This window comes from Rhea pennata, chromosome 23, assembly GCF_028389875.1.
Source record: "Rhea pennata isolate bPtePen1 chromosome 23, bPtePen1.pri, whole genome shotgun sequence".
NCBI lineage: Eukaryota > Metazoa > Chordata > Aves > Rheiformes > Rheidae > Rhea > Rhea pennata.
In genome coordinates this window covers 8,117,959-8,137,238 of record NC_084685.1, presented here as the reverse complement: position 1 = coordinate 8,137,238, position 19,280 = coordinate 8,117,959, and the positions used below count along the sequence as shown (strand labels likewise).

Sequence of the window (19,280 nt, the reverse complement as noted above, 5' to 3'; positions counted from 1 at the left end):
GCGAGGAGGGGGGCACGGAGCCGGGAAGCTCGGGGGGCCTCGCTCTGCCGAGCCGACGGCGTTATGTAACGCGCAGAGCAGCTATCGACCGCGCTGCCGCAGGCTGAGCCCCCGCCCTAACCCCCCCCCCAGTTCCCACGCGCGCTGGGCACGGCCACCCTGCCCCACCGCACGGAAAAATCAATGAGCTAATTACAAGCAGGCGTGCGTGCGAGAGCAGCCGTTGCTGCCGGGGACCCGCTGCCACGGGCTCGGCCCTGGTGTGCGGAGGGGCGCTTGGCTCCCGCGCGGCGCTGACGGGGTGCTCAGCACCCCCCAAACCGAAGGGCTGTCAGCAGCCGCTGCACAGGCGCTGCCCAAGGAGCCAGCGGGAGCTGGCACGGCTGGGGGCCAGCCCGGAGCCGCCGCAGCAGGCGTGAAGCGGGTCTCGCCGTGCCCCTCTCGGCAGCAGCACCAGCCCCCGCCGGGGCCTGCCCCGAGGCGGCGTCGGAGCAGAGACGAGCACCAGCCCGCCCCAGCCCCGCACGCCGACGGGAGGCAAACAGGGACGCGAGGACGGCAAACAAATCAGTGCTGACGGGGCACCGACACCAGCGGGCAAAGTCCCGCGCGGGCCCCGCCGCCCCGCTCCCGCGCCGTCCCCTTCCCGCCCGCCCGCGCACGGACTTCGCCCACCCGGCGCACGCGGCGATACCGCGGGGTGCTTTGCCAGGACCGCTGCCGGCCCCGCGGCGCGGGAGGGAGGGAGCTGCACCCTCAGCCCCGGGTCCGGCAGAGCAGGGAAGGGGGAAAGTCCCGGAGTCCCACCAGCGGGAGAAAACCCTCGGGGCTATTTTCAGAGGAAGAGCTGCCGGGGCCCCCAGGGCAGCCCAGCCGGACCCACGGGAGCGCGCCGGCGTGCCACGCCGTGCCCATACCCTGCCCACGTCCCCGCGCTGCCGCGGCACAGCGGCCGCCTGCACCCGCGCCCCGATCTGTAGCTCTGCCGGGGCCGCCGGGGCTCACTCCCGGGGGGGCCCCGGCCTGGCCCCGCCGCAGCACAGCCGTGGGGCCACAGTGCCAGCCGCCACCGGCAGCCTTTATTGCAAGGCAGATGCCCGAGCACCCTGCCGCCGCGTCGCGCCGGGCTCTAGCAGCTGCTCAGGGGCCGGGCAGCGCCGGTCACCCGAAACCGCCCGCTGAGCACCTCGGAGCCGGCCCGCGTCTCCTGGCCCGGCTGCTGCCCGCCGGCGAAGACGGTGAAGGCGCCGGGCTCCAGGCGCCACGGCGGCGCCCAGACGGCGCGCTGCGCGGCCGTCACCTGGAAGACCAGCTTGGCCGCCTGGCCGGCCGGCAGGGCCACCCGGCGGAAGGCCACCAGCTGCCAGCGGGGCACCGGCACGGAGGGCTGCTCCCACCGCAGGTACAGCTGCACCACCTGCAAGCAGGGAGCGCAGTCAGCCGCCGGAGGCATCCCGGCCGGAGCCGCGCCGGAGCCCCGCGGCGCTCACCTCCTCGCCGTCCCGCCGCCCCGTGTTCTCCACCACCACGGACGCGGTGAGGTTGGCGCAGGCGGGCAGCGCCGCGGGGCTCAGCACCAGGTCCCGGTAGCGGAAGGTGGTGTAGGAGAGCCCGTAGCCGAAGGGGTAGAGCGGGGGCTCCTGCCCGTAGTAGCGGTACGTCCGCCCCGCCATGGTGTAGTTCTCCATGGGGGGCACCTGCGGGAAGCGGCCGCGTGGGATGGGGGCCGGCGGCGGGGGGCACCGCGGGGCCGCGCCGGCCTCACCTGGTGCATGCCGGCCGGCCACGTGGCCGGGAGCCGGCCCGCCGGGTTGGCGCCCTCCTCGCCCAGCAGCACCCTGGCGATGGCGAGGCCGGCGGCCTGCGCCGGGAAGAAGCACGCCAGGATGGCGCCCACACCGCCGTGCCCCTGCGCCCAGCTCACGTCCAGCGGCCCCGCGTTGAACAGCAGCAGCACGACGGGGCGCCCGGCAGCTGCGGAGGGACGCGGGCCGTCACCGGGACCTGCCGCCAGCACCGGCACCGCCGGCGGGCGCTCCACGGGGCGGCGGGCGCCGAGCCCCTACCCGCGCGCACGGCGTCCTGCAGCAGCTGCAGCTGGTGGCCCGGCAGGGCGAGGTCCTCCCGGTCCTTCCCCTCCGTCTCCACGTCCGTCCCTGCGGGGCAGAACCGAGCAGGAGCCCGCTGACGGCGCTGGCCCTCCCCGCGCCGCCGGCCCTCCCGGGCCGCCCCACGTACCCGTGCCCAGGCACACCACCACCACGTCGGCTCCCCGCGCCGCCGCCTCCACCTCGGCCGGCGAGTACTGCTGGCACCGCGGCTCGCCGCAGCCCGCCGCGAAGCTCACGTTGGCGGGCAGCGTCTCCAGACCCCTCCTGTGCCGGGGAAAAGCGGCCCGCGGTCAGGCTTCAATGCCGGCGACACCAAGGCGCCTTGGCTCAGGGTCGAGCCTCTCCCCTGCTCCCCAGGAAGGGCTCGTCCCGGCACGGACGGACACGTCCGTCTGTCTTACCGGGGCGTGTAGATGTACTGGGGCTCGGGGATGGGTGCGTAGTCCCCAAAGAGCACCCTGGGGTTGTCAGCAAAGGGGCCCAGCACCTGCCGAGCAGAGAGGGGCTGAGGACGAGCGCGGGCAGCGCCGGGCTCGCAGGGAGGAGGCTGCAGCCGGGGCGGCGCAGCGCGGCTCCGTCCCCCCGCGCCGGGGCTCACCGCGATGCGCTGGCCGCGCAGCTCCTGCGCCCGCAGGGGCAGCGTGTCCCGCACGTTCTTCAGCAGGACGAAGCTCTTGACGGCGGCTTCCAGCGCGAGGGTGCGGTGCGCGGGGCTCTGCACGGCGCTCAGGTCCAGGGCGCTGTAGGGGTTCATGGCCGGGGGGTCGAACTCCCCCAGGCGCAGGCGCGTGTAGAAGAGGGGCCGGACCCGGGCACGCAACGTCTGCAAAGACCCCGGCAGCAAGAGCTCGGTCGCGCTCGGCGCGGGGCAGCCGGGGCGCAGAGCGAGGGCGGGCGGCAGCCCCAGCCCGGCCCTGCGCGCCCCCGAGCCCCGGCACCCTCCCGGCTCACCTCCAGCGTGATGTTGCCCATGGCCAAGGCCTCGGTGATGTGCATGAAGACGTTGTTCTTCAGGCCGTAGGAGAGCTCCAGGTTGCAGCCGGCGTTCACCGCGGCTGCCGTGCCCGAGGGACGGGAATCAGCGCGCCGTCGCTGCGCGGCCCCCGGGCACCCCGTGTCCCTCCCGCGGGCCCCGCGCGCTCACCCACGGCCGTCTCCAGGAAGCTGCGCGTGTAGTGGTGCCCCAGCATGATGAGCTCCACGGCACCCTCGTCGCTCACCACGTAGCCCTCGAAGCCCCACTCGTCCCGCAGGATGTCCGTCAGCAGCTTCTTGTTGGCACAGGCCGGAACGCCGTTGATCCTGCCGAAGGAGAGGGCATCAGCCGGGCCGGAGCACGGCAGACGGACGGGTGAGCACCAAGGGACCATGGCCGCGAGGCGTCCCCGCGGCCCGGCGGCCGCCCCGCCACGAGCCCCGCCGCGCTTGGTACCTGTTGTAGCTGCACATGACGCTGTAGGACCCGGCGCGCGCGCACGCCTGGAACTGGGGCAGGAAGGTCACGCGCCAGTCCCGCTCCAGCACCTGCAAGCACCGAGCGGCGGGGAGGGGTCAGCGCCCAGGGGAGCCACCGGCCGCCCCCGCGGCGGCGCACCCGCCCCTCACCTTGGCGTCGAAGCTGAGCCTGGACACGGGGATGTTCTCGGGGCCCCCGTGCACGCTGAAGTGCTTGCAGCCGGCGCTAGCCTTGACGTAGCGCGGGTGCTGGCCCTGCAGCCCCCGCACGAAGCCGGCGGCCAGCTCCGCGGTGAGGAACGGGTCCTCCCCGTACGTCTCCTGAAGGACGCGCAGAGGGACGCGGGCTGGAGCCCTCCCGCCCCAGCGCCTCGCCGCGCCTGCCCCTGCTGTTGCCCCGCTCCCCACGGAGCTGCTGCCACCCCGAGGCTCTGCAGCTCCCCGCCGGGCCCGGCTCCGCGGAGCCCCCAGCCCGCCCGCCCGCCCGCCCGCGCGGCACCTGGTTCCTGCCCCACAGCGGGTGCCGCATGATGTTCAGCACCGGGCTGAAGCAGCTGAGCCCCGTGTGGTCCTCGTAGTGGCCCGTGGCAGCGAAATGGTTGTGCTTGGCCCTCACTTCGGTGGCGGTGGTGTTGGCCACGCGGTAGACGAGCTCGGGGCTGCGGGAAGAGAGGCGCTGAGAGAGCAAGGGCGAGCCCGGGGGGGCCCCGTCCCGCACGCGCCGGCCCCGGGGGCGCCGGGGGGGGGCGGCCCGGGGGCGCCGGGGGCCCGGCCGGTACCTGAAGGAGGCGGCGAGCCCCAGCGCCTGGGGGAAGGCGGTGGCCCAGCCGGGGGCCTCGGCGTCGCCCCGCAGGCACTCCGTGTTCCAGTTGTAGGGCCCGATGCCGAGGCGCGGGATGGGGGGCGCGGGGCCGTTGCCCAGGGCACCCCCTCTCGCCACCTGCGCGGCAGAGACGCTGCAGCGGGGGCTGGACGGCGCCGGGGCCGGGCCCGGAGCCGGGGCCGGGGCCCCCCCCGCACCTGCAGCACCATCTCGGCGGGGCTGAGGCGGCCCACGAGGTCGTCGAGGCGGCGGTGCCAGGGCAGCGCCGGGTCCAGGAAGGGGAAGGGGAACGGCCCGGGCACGGCCCCGACGGGGCGGCCGCAGCCCAGCGCGGCGCCCAGCAGCAGCGCGGCGCCCACCAGCGCCGCCATGGCCCCGACGGGGCGGGCGCGGCCCCGCTCGGCTCGGCTCGGCTCGGCTCGGCTCGGCTCGGCTCGACCGCCCCGGGGCGGTGCTCCGCGGCCCTGCGGCGCAGCGCGGGGCGGAGCGCGGCCCGGCCCGGCCCCGGCCGGGAGCCCCGCTGCGCCCCGGCGAGCCGTGCCCCTGCCCAGCCCCGGCCCCCGAAGGCCGAGCGGCGCCGGCAGCTTCTGGGTCAGCGCGGCACCGGCCCTGCCGAGCCCCGAGCAAACGCCCCACGGGTGCGGAGCCAGCCGTGCCCGGCCTCCACGCTCCGGTGGCAGATGGCAGGACACGCTCGTGTCCTGGCTTCTGCCCCAGCGGCCTGGCACCGTCGGGCAGGGGAAGAGCCGCCCCGGGCGGCCAGAGCGGGGCGCGCCGGCCGTGGGGCTGCGCCGGCCGTGGGGCTGCGCCCGAACGCGCTGGGCACGGGGCCGTGCCGGGGCGCGCTGGGGACGGGCGCCTGAACGCGAACGGCTCTTCCCCCTCGGTAGTGCCCTCCAAGGCCATCCCCTGGCCCTGGCCATCCCCCGGCCCTGGCGCGCTCCCCATCGCTCCGGGCTGGACCAGCCGCAGCTCCCAGGGCTGCCTGTGGGAAGCAGAGCCCACGGCTGGGCCCCTGGGCCGGGCCCCTCCAGCCCCCTGCTCCCACGGGGGCGAGGGCAGCGACCGCCTGCGAGCAGAGGGCTCTGCTGGGGAGGCTGCTCGGGCTCGGGGGGTCAGAAATACCTGATTCAAGAGCCCTATAAATCAGAGCTCGGCCCAGCTGGCAGATTTAGGCTATGGGGTTATTAATGAACATGCCGTGGGGATAACGCACAATTTCAAACATGTGAGAGCTGGTGAGCAGGAAGCGAGGCCAGGGTGCTGCGGCTCGCTGCAGGCCTGGTCGCGCCTGGCTGGCCAGCCGGGCACCCGGCCCTGCCCCAGGTGGGGGCACCGAGCACAGGAGAGCACTTGATCCCTTCAGAAGAGCTTTTCTCCTGCAACATCCTTGCTGCTTTTGACCCAGGACTTTTCCTCCGGAGCATCCAGCGCAGTGCCCAGCCCTGGAGAGGGAGATCGCCAAGCAGAGGACTCAAAGCACCCTAGCCCAGACGGCTGCTTCCAGCCAGCAGTGACAGCAATGCCAACAGCCCTGCTGGGATACTGAAACCTGGTCTGACCACCACAGGCAACCTTCCAACCCCTCCGAAAGAAGCACTTCCCAGTGGAACGGGCAGTTGGATGGGTAGAGGGAAGAAGGGAAGGCAGGCAGCAGGGAAGGTGCCTGCACGTAGACATCCGTCCCCAGCCCTGCAGCTGTGCCCCGCGGACACCCAGCCCAGGGACACGCAGACGGCAGGCCTGGCGGCGCGGCGATCAGCCTCCATGGGCAGGTGCTTGGCCGGAGGAGGCCACCGGCTCCCCGGTCCTGCGCGAGGGCTGGCAGCTGTCCCACATCGGGCTGCCGCCTCCTTGTGATCTGGGGATTTGCTGTCCCTCATTAAAGCACCGTCCTCTGTCTTTTTTTGAAATGTCAATGCAATAAATAGCTGCAAAGTATGGAAATCAGTGCCTGGTCCAGAAAAGCCATTGATCTGAACCAAGTATTTCCTGCTACACGGGGATAAAATATGAGCCTCAGACCTGGAAAAAGAAACAAGGAATGTCTGTTTAGGGAATTAGGTCATGTGTAGTCAATGTATATTTTATTAATTCTGGCTCATTTTCAGCCAAGAGCGCCATTGGAAAGCGAGCCATAATAATGATTGATTCCCTACTAAAAACAATATATTCCTTTCTGGAGGTTGCATATATCTTCAGAGCAAGTCTCTCATATTGCACTAGGTGTTGGGAAAAGGGCATCAGCCACAGTGCGTCCCACCTTGCTGTGTCCCAGCCATGTTGGCAAGGAGCGGAGCAAGTTCTTGGCTCTTTAGGGCACTGCTAATCCCCTTAGCATCACCCGTGGCCAGGGCGCCCAGGGGCTGCATGCTCTGGTCCTCCCGGACCACGTGCCAATCCCTCTCATTTAAGGGCAATTCACTGGTAGATTGTGCTGCTGAAGTGCAAAAGGACCTCTCGACCACAGCAAACCTAAGGAACGGTGGCACAGGGAGGTAGCTCTAAAGAAGGGGCTTCTGAAACCTCAGGTTTTCTTCCTGTGTTTCAGATGCTCCCTTGAAGTGGCAGAAGGCTGCTGTTCTTACGATAGAAAACCTGTCTAACTCTGGGATCTCAAGTCCCCTTGATTAACTGAGGGATTTGCAGTGCCTGCAGTGGTTTGCCTGAGAAGTTCTATTATGGCTTTTTCCATAATACCAATGTAAAACCTGCACAGAGATACCTGCTAATATGGTGTATCCCCCAGCCTTCCTGGATGTATGCCTGGCACTGCAGTGAACTGTGGCTTGAAAGCTCGGTAAAAATTCCTTATTCAAGAACGAGAAAGAGGAATTACTAGTCACTGGCATTTCTGATCACTTGAGACCCTCCAGATTAAGTCTGGGATAAACACGAGGCTCTCAGGATAGCTCGTTGCTGCTTTAAGGCAGCCACCAGGGATCTCCGCGAGGAACAGAGCCCAACCTGGGGGTTCCAGGGTCAACTGCGATCCCAGACACCTTCCTGGCACACGGAAGAAACGAATCTGCCTCCGAGGCTGAACAGGGCAGAGGTCTGTGCAAGGGCCTTCACTAAACCCATTCCACCATTTGCTGCCCCTGGATCCAGGGCGAAGGGGACAGCAGGTTTCTCCCTCGGTTGTGCCTCAGTGAGGAGCCCACAGCCACTAAGGAGCATGTGCTGAGCCGAGGGCTGCCTGCCCACGTGCATGGGAGCACGTCACCCCCCTTGACACTTCCCGTTATTATTGCTGCACTGACTACATACCACCCGGTAAAGGAAAAACATTGCAGGAAAGAAAACACAACCTGTCTACACAGGTACTTTCAGGGACTTTTTTTTTTTTTAATGAGTAGGTCCTCTCTTCAGCAATTTCACTTTCGGTGAAAATTATTCACCTGGCAAAAATTTCACTTAACACTACCAAGCGCTAGAGGAGTCTCTGCCGAGGCAGCCACGTACTTGCTGGTCCCGTCTGAAGCCGTGGCATTGACTGCCGCCTTGGCTTCACTTGGAAGAGGGACCTGGGAACCATCAGGAGGAGCATTAACGACATAACCGTCACAGCCTCTCAGCCCTCACGCCTTCTGGTCTCTGCTCCTCGCGGGCCCAGTGCGACATGGCCACCGCCAGCCCCACTCCCGCGCGGACATCCTGGAAATCGAAAGTCAAGGAGAAGAAACAAAACCAGATAAACAGACTATGAACGCGAGGCGCACCGCGGTCACTGCCGTGCTGAACGAACCGGCCTTGCCCTCCCGAGCGCACGGCCAGCCGCACCCCGCGGCGACCGCCCGCCCCCGTGCACGGAGGGGGCCGCGCAGCCCGCGCGACGCGGACCGAGCCGGAGCGAACCGGAGCGAACCGGCCCGCGCCGCCGCGCCGCCAGCCGCGTGCAGCGCGCGCCCCCAGGCGGCGCGCAAGCACGCTACAGCCCCACCCACCCCAGAGCCTGCTGGGAACTGTAGTCGTTCCCCCCCCCCCCCCCCCATGGCATGCCGGGAAATGTAGGCGCTCTCGGTCACGTGTGGGCGGCTGACGATTCCGCCCCGCCCTCCCGGGACCGGTGACGACGCGCTGCGGACGGCGCGCGAGGCCTTGTGGGGCGCGTAGTTCGGCGGCCGCGCCGCGGCGGCGGCTGCGGGCAGCGCGCGGACTCCAAGTCCCGTCGCGCCTCGCGCGGAGAGCGCTGGGGGCCGCGGCGGGGCGAGGCGGGGCGGGGCGGGGCGGCAGGCGGCCGGGCCGGGCTGGGCCGGGCCGGGCGACGCAGCGGGCCGGGCAGGATGTCGCGCCAGGCCGGCCGCGGCACCGAGAGCAAGAAAATGGTAACGGCGGGGCCGCGGCGCCCGAGGGGGCCGCGATCGGGGCCCCGATCGGGGGTCCCTGCGCCGCCCCGGGGGGGTTAGGCCGCGGGGCCCCTCGAGGGCAGGCCGGGCCCCCCGGCGGTGACAGGCCGCGGGGCCCCGTGTGCGGGCGATCGCGGGCCGCAAGCCGCAGGGCGCCCCGCGGAGGCGGCGCGGCCGCTCCTAAGGGGGCTGCGCTCGGTTAACACCCCTCCGTCCCCAGGACCCGTCGCGTGGGCCCTGCCCCGCGGCCCGCTCCTCTGGCAGCGCCGCGATGCCGCCCAGGCTGCGCCTCCCAGCCTGGCTGCGTTTCCCGTGCGCCGCCCTTGTGGCAGCGGTGCGGGAGCGGTGCTGCGTGACAGGTACCCCAGCAGCCTAGGGAAATGCGACAGCCTTTGAGTGAGCTTAGCTTAAACGCCCAGGACCCGCGATGGTTCGGAAAGTGATCCCCTGCCGCGTGCAAGGCAAGGCAGGGAGCGGCAGAGAGCTGGGAAGCTGGCTTCTGGATATTTCCGATTGTGGAAAGGCCACATACTAACTTCACAATCCCAAAGCACAAGCTTTCCTTGTGTCTCTGTGTTTTGTTCTCCCTAACCCTGATCCATGTTATCAGTCCAGCTGTACTGAGAAGTGCAAAAGCGACAAAGAGCAAAGCTAAAGAGTGCGGGTCTAGTTCTAGCTCAGAAGAAATGAAATCGATTCATTTTTGATGCAGTGACAATATTGAAATTGTGAGTTAAAAATAAAATGTTTTTTCCTCCCTCTTTGGCCATTTCTACATGTAGGACATGACAGTGCATTCAGGTGCTTATTGGGTGGTTCAGACTCACCAGCACCTGGACAGCAACCCACTGCTGTCTTCCCACCTCACCACAAACTGATCCTCTTCTAGTGTGGACAGTGATTTTTGTTTAAGGAGTTAGTGTTATTTAATTAGCTTTCAGGCATTTTTATGGCCACAACATGACAATATGGTGAGATTATACACTGAACTGCAATGCAAAAAATATAATTAATGGAAAGGCTTTAGGCACTTTAATTCCATTAGGCTGACTGAAGATGAAGATATGATTTACAAAAATGAATTTTGAAGTTTTTTTTGTTGCAAAAATTCAAAGTTACCTAAACAGCAGCTTGCAGGCAATAACTGTGATCACTGTGGGGTTTCTTGCACACTCTTCAGACTGATAACAGTAGGTGAAAGCTTCATGGCTTGATATCAGAAATGACAACATCTTGGACTGGTAATGGCTGTATTTTCTCCATCCATTCACCCCCTACTCTCTCCAGCTGCCAGGCACTATCTTTACTAAAATTACTTAAACCCTTAAAAATAGCATAACCTTTGTTGCATGTCTGTTAAATTCTCTGCCAAATATCTGACTCTGCTAGTTGAGTTCAAGGAGACTTCCACCTTGTCATTCTTGGGTAACTTAAATTTAAACAATCTTTATCTTTTCAAGATGAAAGTAGAATTGTAAGCACTAAACATAAAGAATATGTGTCAGTTCTTTAGATCTAAAATTAAGCAAAAGTAGCCAGGAGCCTGACTGGTTCTTTTCATATGCCTAAAATCTCTTGGTAGCTAATCACTGTTGACCTCATGAATTACAATGACAAGATGGAATTCCCTGTATCTTCTAACAAACCTAATTCCTATTTGTTGAATGTTGCAGTTTGGGAGTGATTCCTTCTTGTGTTTGTCTTGGCTTTGTGTAAACTTGTTCAGAATGAAGTGTGATTAGTGTTGTCACTTAACTCTGATGTTGTCTCTTTTCCCTTCCTTTCTGCCTGCTGCTTTCATTCTCTAGTATTGGTATTTGCCATTCATTTCACCTTCTGCATCTATGCATCTCATGGTAGGTGATAGGCTTTTAATCTGAGATTAGACTTTCTGTAATGCTTCTAATTGCTAAAACTGAAAGCAGAAGTAAAAATTGTATTAAAATGGCTTATTTGCCGCTGAACAGACTTACTTCAGGTACTATGAAAAGCTAAAAACTATTGTAGCTTTTTGTTTTGCGGCATGTTTGTGACCATGTAAGCACTGGTCTGATTTAAGGATTTCCAAGAAAATGCTAACTGAGAAATACTTGCTTCAGATTCAGGAAATGTTACGGTAGCATCTGCAAGAGAAAGCAGGTTCCCTCATATCCTCTGCAAATCTGGCAACCATGTGAAGGAAGGGCAAGTAATTCTGATCTTAGCCAGACACAGAAAGTGAGTGTATACAGTACAGATCCGCGGATGTATTCAGTCCTGTCCTGAAGCAGTCCTTGCTGTTCCTGTTCTAAGTCTGATGAGCTGATTTTGGCTTATTGTGGTAACTTTTGTGGCTAGATAAGTTTCTAAGGATCAAATTAGTATCACTTCTTCATGGTAGAAGAATATATTAAATCTATGAATGGATAAGTATTTTTTTGTCCTGTTGAACCATAAATGGAACTTAACAGATGTCACCCACTTGTAGTGCATTTATGAAACATTGGCTACAGAAAGCAATCTGAGCCATAGGACCTTTCACTGCTAGGGCATTGGTTGAAATAAATTCAGGTCCCTGGCAACTGCAAGTCCAGGAATTATTCAATAGCATACGTGAAATGACTTGGAGGTGTCATTCCAGTTCTCTTGGGAAGTGCTGAATATGGCAGAGAGATGCTAACTAGCAGCTTGGTAGCCATTCTTACTTTCATACTGTTCTGTGAACAGCCTTCTAGCTGGCCTCTTCAGGTCAGACTTGATACATGTTAATGGGAAGTGCTGTGTGTATGGGGAAAGGGAGGGAACAAAAGTACTCGATTGTTTCTAATCAGAGGAGGTGTTCTTTTTCAAACAAGATTGAAGTTGCCTTGCCAAAATATGAACTGGGATCTCTGTTTATTAAGCACCAAATTCCTCTGAGGCACCAGGTTTCTGTTCCTGCCTTCCAAGCCAGCTGAAGCAGCACTGGACACAGACATAGGAGTGCTCGTCAGTTTTTCTCTTGGCTTGTGCTAAATTGCTTTTGCCTCTGTCTAGAACTCAGAGCTCTTCACACTGACATATGGAGCTCTGGTCACCCAGCTGTGCAAGGACTACGAGAATGATGAGGATGTCAACAAGCAGCTTGACAAAATGTGAGTAGATCTGCTGCAGTGGTGCCCTGTAGGAACTCAAGTTCATAGTTGGCACAGCTATCTGTTCTACTGTCTTTTAGCTGCTCTGAGAATGAAATCTTACAGATTGAGTCTTATTTACTGTTGTTATTTCCCAGAATTATTATTTTTCCCCAATATCTTCTTGCTGTGTTGACTGTCTTTCAAAAGCTTCACAGTTCCGATTCTGTGGCTTGTTGCTCTTTGGTACGTTGACAGGGGTTACAACATAGGTGTTCGGCTAATAGAAGACTTTTTGGCCCGATCCAATGTGGGAAGATGTCATGATTTCCGTGAAACTGCAGATGTTATTGCAAAGGTAATTGTCAAAGCTCAGCTGGTCAGATTGTTAGTGTTGGGTTATATGTATTTGCGTGGCATAACCGGTGTGTGTGGGCTACTGTATGTTCTCACATAGGAGTTTAAATGGAATTTTAATATGGAGTGAGAAGATAAATGGTGAGAAACATTCTAAAGTACATTTGGTAGTTACTTAATAGCTGAGTTTAAATAGCTACTTTGGAGTCAATTTGAACCTCAACCGGAGTTCCTCATATGTCCAGAAACCAATGAAATCTAGTTCCAGTGATGTCTATAGACATCTTTCCTTGAGGAGGACCCTCTATATCCCTTTGTTTGTGAGGAAAGAGTATTTGCTATTCACAAGGTGGTTGTGAAATTTTTGAGTGAGATTTTAGAAAAAAAAAGAGAAATTAGGCCCCTGAGTTTTGCTGACTGGTGGGAATTGACAGAAAGGAGTGGTATTTTCAAAACCCATTAGCAAATTTTTTTGACAAAGATCAAAGTAATGCTGTGACTTCATGGGTCATGTTCTTGTTCGTACTCTGTTTAATGTAACAGATAGCATTTAAAATGTATTTGGGCATCACTCCAAGCATCACCAACTGGAGTCCTGGAGGTGATGAGTTCTCTCTGATTTTGGAAAATAACCCCTTGGTGGACTTCGTCGAACTCCCTGACAACCACTCGTCTCTCATCTATTCCAACTTGTTGTGTGGAGTGCTGCGAGGTGCCTTGGAAATGGTAAGCCAATGTCTCATCTGGTAAGACAGAGAGGTCATAGAAATTTGGGCTTTGAAGATACATATATGAGTAACCAAAATATCAGCAGATACTTCAATGTCTGGTCTGTGTTTGTGGCTTCTGGGTTGGTTTTGGACTTGACATTCATAGCAAGGAAAGAGCAGAAATGGAGGAGTGCTTTGTTGCTGTCACATACGGCAGATAGTCTTACTTAGCCGAAGTTTTTGAGAAATATACACAGAGCAGCAGGAGATGTAGCCCTGAGTGATAGGGTTAATTGGTGTCTTTGGAGGGAGTGCCAGTTATGCTGAAGGAGGTATGTTGTCTAGGCAGGATACCCGCTGTGCCATAAGCAACCAAAGGCCACAATGTACAGGGAAGAAGTGATCTTGAAAACTAATTAGGGCTTCTCTAGAGCTCTGCAGTGCATGTCATGTCCTCTGAGTCCTTAAGCTGGTGCTTTATGGTTAGATGGTTTCTAGGGAAGCTGTTATTATAATGGAGGTAACACCTCTTTCCTCTTCCATCACCTAGGTTCAGATGGCTGTGGATGTAAAATTTGTGCAGGACACGTTGAAAGGCGACAGCGTCACAGAAATAAGAATGAAGTTCATCAGGCGGATTGAAGACAATCTCCCAGCTGGTGAAGAGTGATTTACAACCCAGTCTCCCTTTGGGACTGGAGGGGACCAGCTGGCTGTGGTGGTTAGCTTTCATCACAGATCTGTAGGGATATAGTGTGCTTTTATCACAGATCTGTAGGGATATAGTGCCCCTGTATGTTCAGACTGACTCACTGACTGTTTAAGATGTTATATTCTTCTACTGTTACTTCCATCTTCCATAGAAGACAATTGCCTGGTTGCTGTTTATTTCACAGGTTCATTCTGAAGCTTTTTCATAAGGTGATGTCTTTTTCATATCCCCCTGGGGACTCTTTCTACACTGTTTCTAATTGTGATATTTGGTTGTGTAAGAACTACTGCTCAAACTCTGAAAGAGCTTCAGTCTGTTCAAATCTGAATCCAGGTTTTATAACCAGAATTGGAGATCAAGATATGAGTGCCCACTGAGTTTGTTAAATGCTGTTCTTAAAAAGAGGTTGCTAAAATGCACTCTGACATAAGCACATAATATTCCTGTAGACCAAACTGGCTTCCTGCAATTGATTCTGAAGTTACTAGTAAAATGCAAACTTGATCCTAAGGAGATTTGACAGAGCTGTTTCAGAGCTTGGCATCCTGTCAGAGAGGTTCCTTCTCTCAGAGGGCGATGGCATCTGGCATCACCTAGTGCTGGCAAGCTCAGAAGGTCTGTTCTGCCTGGGCCTTTCTGCCCCTTTCTCTTCCTCTAGCAGTGTTTCTGAAAGCAAACTCAGCAATACCATTCTCTAACGGGATGTTGTTTGTGTGTTACTCTCTTTATTCTCCTCTTGGAAGGGGAGGGCCAGTAAATTGTATGCAAAAAAAAACACTGAAAATTTTAAACAGAGATATGGAGCTAGTGGCTGAAATGTCTTTGGTGTTCTGCAGTGTATGCTGCCTTGAGCCTGTTTGTTGGGTTGACAGAACTAAAAAATAAAACTCAGAATAACAATTGGGAAGTGTTAAATGCATTTCGGCAAATAGAGTCTCTTCTGCTCTTAAATACTGCACAATGTGAAGGGGATGTCACATACATATTTAGGCTAAACCACGATTTTCCATATTATTTGAATTGGCAAGATACAGCAGTCTGTAATACCTGCTGTTGAGTAGAGTAACTAAATACACAAAGTAATGTTATATCTCAGAACCCAAGAAATTGGAAAATCCTCTTTTTTTTGTCACCCTACTCATCCAGAACCTGCAGTCAGACATTTAATTCTCTAATCACTTTACATAGCATGAAGGCACAAATTCACAGGGATATCTAGGAGCCTGAAGTCCACAGCACCCATTGACTTCCACAAGCACTAGTGGCTTGAACATCTTTGTAGGTTTATGCCTGAGTGTAAGGTGTAAGAGAGAAAGCTGCTGTTTGTGCCATACGTACTGGTGGGAGTAAGGCTACAGACCTCCTGCGTTTCTCTAAAGTGAGTTACCCACTCCTGTAATTTCCTTCTTTGTTGTACTTGAAAAGTCCCAAAGAATTCACCCTGCTTTAGGCCAGCCTGAGTCTGCATTTGGGGCAAACACTGTCCCTCTTCCAGAGGGGGTTAGGCTGAGGTGATGGACTGAACTCTACAGTCTAAGCCCATTCTGCTAGCGGAGTTATGACTAGGTTGTGGAAGGCTTGAAATGAACCTCTGAGCTGTGACCATTCTCATTAGTCCATCTGCTAGTAATTTAGGTTTGTCGGGGAATCCAGGTTATTTTCTTGAACACTGAACCATCTGGACTCTGGATGGCTCAGCCAGTCCCTTTTTTGCCCAAATGAATCCCCTATAGGCTATGTGTTTGGATGCTCCCATATGTTTTGTTTGTCCTGTAAAGGGGCAATGAGTCACTTTAAAAGCGGTGAGAGAATTACATCAAGAAACAGCTGTGGCTAATGTGTTTAGGAGGTATAGGTGCTGCGTGGGCATGTTGCAAAGGTGCAAAAAGATCAGATGTTTCTCATCATTGATCATTATAAGTCATTTTAAGGATGCATTTTAAAAGCAATTACATTAAAAGAAATCCTAATGTCAATTCTTTGGTTTCCTTTTTTTTTTTTTTTTTTTCCCTCCAATTTATTTTGAAGCCTGTGCTGTTGGAGGAGGAGCAGTTGAGCAGTGTGGGTTTGCTTCGCTGCCTTGGGCTGGCAGGGTGATGGGAGTGCAGCACAAAGAATGTCTGGCTGCTGGCTTGTGTGAAAGCGGTTAACTGAGCTGCTTGAAGGAAACCTGCCCAATATTCAGTGCACGGAGGGATTGTGGCTGAAGGGAGTGGTATACAGGGGCTGATCTGGAGCGCTGGGAAACCAGACTGTGTTTGCTTGTTTGAGCACTGGCCTTTTTCTGCCCCCTGAATATTCCTGCATGTACGTTAGCAGAGACTTAGTAACATCAGCCTAAGGCAGTCTTTTGCAGGTCTGAGCTGAGAAAATGCTGTTCATACTGGAGAAATAATCTGGGGATGCACCTATACTCTCTTCCTGGGCACTGACTGTTCAAGCTTTGGGTGGGTGCTACTCCACAGCCGCTCTCAGTCGTGCGGTGCGGTGAGTGTGAGCGCGGGGGCAAGGAGTGGAAACTGCTGGCGCTATAGAAGGAATTTCAGCTTTCCTTTCTTGTGTAAACTGCATAAGCACTCCCGAGGAGCATGCAGCGCGAGAGCACCCTGCGTGGCACGCCTTACCCGTGCTGACGTCTGACGGTCGGTCTCGCTCGTCTTCCGTAGGGGTGCCCTGCGGCTCGGCTCCGCTCCGCCTTGCCGCTCCTGTTGCACTGCCCCGGGCGCTGAGCCCCCGCAGGCCCTCCTGGCGACAGCTGAAGCAATTCAGCATCAGTGTTCTGGGAAAAATACAATAGGCAAGTTCAGCCCGCGTGAGCTGTTCCCTGGAGGCGAGCACCTGGCTCCTGGCGCTAGCCAGTCCCCAGTGATTCGTTATCCAGGTCTGATCTCCATTAGCACAGAGCAGTTGAGGGTTTAAAGCCCCGGACAAGCTTGGAGGGGCTGTTCTCGTTGTCGGTGTAATGCTTGTTATAACACTGCAGCTCCCCTTCGCTTTCAGGCGGCAGCGGGCCCCGGTCCAAGTCAAACACCACCAAATGCCAGGTCTCAAGTATGTTTCCCCTATAGATTAGGAAAGCTGTGAGGAGCCCCTTAGCCTTGCAGGGAGGCTGTGTCGGCCTCCTGCCGAACAGGCGCAGACCTGGAGAGCTACCAGCCAGCCCGAGTCTTGGGAGCCAGGGTGGGGGAACGCGCCCGGGTCTGCTCGGGAGACAAGGCCGCCCACCGGCGGGATGGGGCTGAGCCCCCCGGCGCGACCCCCGGGCGACGTGGCGGGGAGCCTCTCGGGCCCCTTGCAGCAGGCAGCCGGGCGCTCGCGCTGGCACGCTGAGCAGGGGCAGCCCCACGGCAGCGCGCGGGCACGGCTGCGGGGGGGCTGCGGCGCGGGGCTGCCGGGTCTCCTTACCTCGCACTGAGCAGAGAAGCCCTGAGCAGTCTGATTTTTGCAGCTGAGGGCAAATTGCGTTGCAGTAGGGGTAAGGGAGGGGCGGCTTAGAGAATGACCTTCAGCAGCGGATGGAGAGGGTGGCGGCGCGTGGCAAACCCGGGTGGGCGTCCAGGAGCAGGGCCAGCTTGCACGTGCCAGCGCATCTCTGCGGGGTGGGAGGTGGGGAGGGGGCCCGAAGAGCATCACCCCCTCACGACTGCACCCCTCCGCCCTGCATCTCCGTCCCAGCAGGCGCTGTGGCTGGGAGTAGCCGGGGCTTAGGTTCATCTTCCACCAGCTTCTGCTATGACCTTGCCTCTCTGCGTCCCACCAGAGTTACTTGTTTCTAATTTTGCGGCCGCTGCTCGCAGGCTGCAGCACACCTGGGCGTCAGGTGCCCGCGCTGGGCTGGGGGCAGTCCGTCCTGCGCACAAGCCCCGTCTGTTCCTGCGAACGCTGCGGGGAGCGGTGGGGCTTTACTGCGGTGGGCGTTTTGCCCGTTAGCCCCGGGGCTGGGAAGGGGGTTGGCCTGGTGCTGTTGGAGGTGGGGTAGCTGGTGAAAACAGCTGGCACATCCCGCTGCCGAACGGCCGGGGTTGCTCCTCACCTCGCCGGTGGAGCGTCTCGTCCTCCCTGCAGCCAAGGCACGTGTCAGCTGCGCAGCGTCCCCAGCCGGCCTGCCAGCCCCAGAGGAAGGGGGAGGCAGCAGCTTTTGCAATAAAGTGGCTTTTCTCTTTGGCTGGAGCCAGCGAGCACCACGTGCCGCCTGCCAGGCCCACAGCAAGAACTAGGTCTTGCCAGCAAGAACAGCCCCGAAGAGCCTTGAAACGCACCCGGTGTCTCCTGAGATGACCTCTGGCCGGCTGCTGTCACGGGGATGCGCCCGGGCTGGGCGGCCCCGGGGCAGGCGAGGGCCGGCCCCGCCGCGAATCCACGTTGCCTCCTCAGTGACGTTGCATCTGAAACGGGGTTATTTTGCAACGGAGGGCTCGCGCCAGGTCGTTTTTCCCTCTTCAGCGAGCAGGAGAACGTGCACGCCTCCCCGGCTGCCGCGGAGCGCAGATTATGGACTCTCGCTCCGGGCCCCCCAAGGAATCATAAAGTTGTGCAGTAATTCGTGGGGGCGACTGGGTCAAAAACAGCCCAGACCCTCTGGAAGAACAAAAAGCAAAAATTGCATTAAGTAAATTAAAACTGTCTACTACCAAGTAGCTCATTGTAGACGAGGGAGAATATGCAAAAAGCTCTATTTGAAACCTACTAAATATTACCATGTGCTGTTTATAGGAAACAAATGGAGAAAGGCATGCTGCATCAATAAAACCCTGTACATGGTTGGAGTTGGACTAAAGCCTTTGCACGGCTCTAGGTTATTGAATACCCTCACTTTCATGTAGTGCCAGGCCTGACCCCTAGACACATACCACGAGGGGGAAAGTTGACTTGTGGGAGTAATAGATGTTCCTGACGAACAATTTAACCTGGCAGGCAAAGAGGCAACTTTCAGCTTTTCATATCTCCGCGTGATATTAAAGATGACAATAGCAACATGTAGACAAGAGAGGGGAGAGGGATGAGGGAAAAGGGGGGGCTGGAGCACTCCAGGCAGGTTTAAAAGCCAGTGGTGCAGAGGGCCGGGGCGTCCCTGCGCTCCCTCCCCTCCAGGGACGCCTGCGAACGCGCGTTTCCCCCCCGGGAACGCTCGGTGCGTTTGCTGCTCCTGCTGCTGCCGCAGAGCTGCCCGTGGAGGGCGGCAAGGCGCTGCACCGGCCGGGCACGGCGCTGCGCGGCCCTTCGCGCCGGCCCCAGGCTCCGTCCCGGAGCAGAGCCCTGGCCGGGGGTCCCGCGGCAGAGGCGCCAGGCTGGGAGCGGGGCAGCGCTCCGGGAGGGAGGCGGTTCCGGAGCGGTGTCCTCGCGGCAGGGGCAGCTCCCGCAGCTTTCAGCCAGATGTGCGCGGCCGGGCTGCAGGCGCCGGCCGGGGCTGCGCGGCCGGGACGTCGCTCCGGCCGGCGGCGAGGGGCTGCATCCTGCGGCTGGAGGTCTCCCCGCGGAAACGCAGCGATGAGCCGGGCTGTTCACCCCGGGGGATGTTTACGTTGTAATCGGATTTCTGCTCCTCGCTCCAGCACAATAAACAAATCCCATTTGGACAAGCGGAAACTTGGAGACTCGCAGTGTGCTCCCCGGGGCCCGTCGCCACTCGGCAGCGGGGCCGCGGCCCCTCTGATTTGCAGGGCGCTGGCAC

The 19,280-nt window shown here is 58.8% G+C and overlaps 2 protein-coding genes across 2 annotated transcripts; one reads left to right on the top strand and one right to left on the bottom strand.

Annotated features, from left to right (window-relative positions):
* Nucleotides 1-1,052: 1,052 nt before the first annotated feature.
* On the bottom strand, nt 1,053-4,760 carry LOC134150271 (uncharacterized). Its single transcript, XM_062594056.1, has 14 exons — nt 4,587-4,760; nt 4,346-4,506; nt 4,066-4,225; nt 3,717-3,887; nt 3,544-3,635; nt 3,256-3,413; nt 3,063-3,166; nt 2,710-2,934; nt 2,513-2,598; nt 2,239-2,375; nt 2,067-2,156; nt 1,766-1,974; nt 1,491-1,697; nt 1,053-1,417 (listed from the first exon to the last, which is right to left on the bottom strand). The coding sequence occupies exons 1-14, from the start codon at nt 4,758-4,760 to the stop codon at nt 1,130-1,132; spliced, it is 2,262 nt and encodes a 753-aa protein (XP_062450040.1). The 3' UTR covers nt 1,053-1,129.
* A 3,867-nt stretch (nt 4,761-8,627) lies between these two features.
* On the top strand, nt 8,628-15,585 carry TRAPPC3 (trafficking protein particle complex subunit 3). Its single transcript, XM_062594181.1, has 5 exons — nt 8,628-8,717; nt 11,754-11,851; nt 12,089-12,188; nt 12,731-12,913; nt 13,448-15,585. The coding sequence occupies exons 1-5, from the start codon at nt 8,676-8,678 to the stop codon at nt 13,565-13,567; spliced, it is 543 nt and encodes a 180-aa protein (XP_062450165.1). The 5' UTR covers nt 8,628-8,675; the 3' UTR covers nt 13,568-15,585.
* The last annotated feature ends 3,695 nt before the right edge of the window (nt 15,586-19,280 follow it).

What these genes read in the sequence shown, in the direction of transcription:
- LOC134150271 (XM_062594056.1), bottom strand. Translation starts at nt 4,760, where the DNA reads ATGGCGGCGCTGGTGGGCGCCGCGCTGCTGCTGGGCGCCGCGCTGGGC. An exon ending in CGCTGTGGGGCAGGAACCAG is followed by an intron (nt 3,888 to 4,065) that starts GTGCCGCGCGGG and finishes CGCGTCCTTCAG; the next exon opens with GAGACGTACGGGGAGGACCC. An exon ending in GTCATGTGCAGCTACAACAG is followed by an intron (nt 3,414 to 3,543) that starts GTACCAAGCGCG and finishes CTCCTTCGGCAG; the next exon opens with GATCAACGGCGTTCCGGCCT.
- TRAPPC3 (XM_062594181.1), top strand. Translation starts at nt 8,676, where the DNA reads ATGTCGCGCCAGGCCGGCCGCGGCACCGAGAGCAAGAAAATG. An exon ending in AACAAGCAGCTTGACAAAAT is followed by an intron (nt 11,852 to 12,088) that starts GTGAGTAGATCT and finishes GTACGTTGACAG; the next exon opens with GGGTTACAACATAGGTGTTC. An exon ending in CTGCAGATGTTATTGCAAAG is followed by an intron (nt 12,189 to 12,730) that starts GTAATTGTCAAA and finishes TTAATGTAACAG; the next exon opens with ATAGCATTTAAAATGTATTT.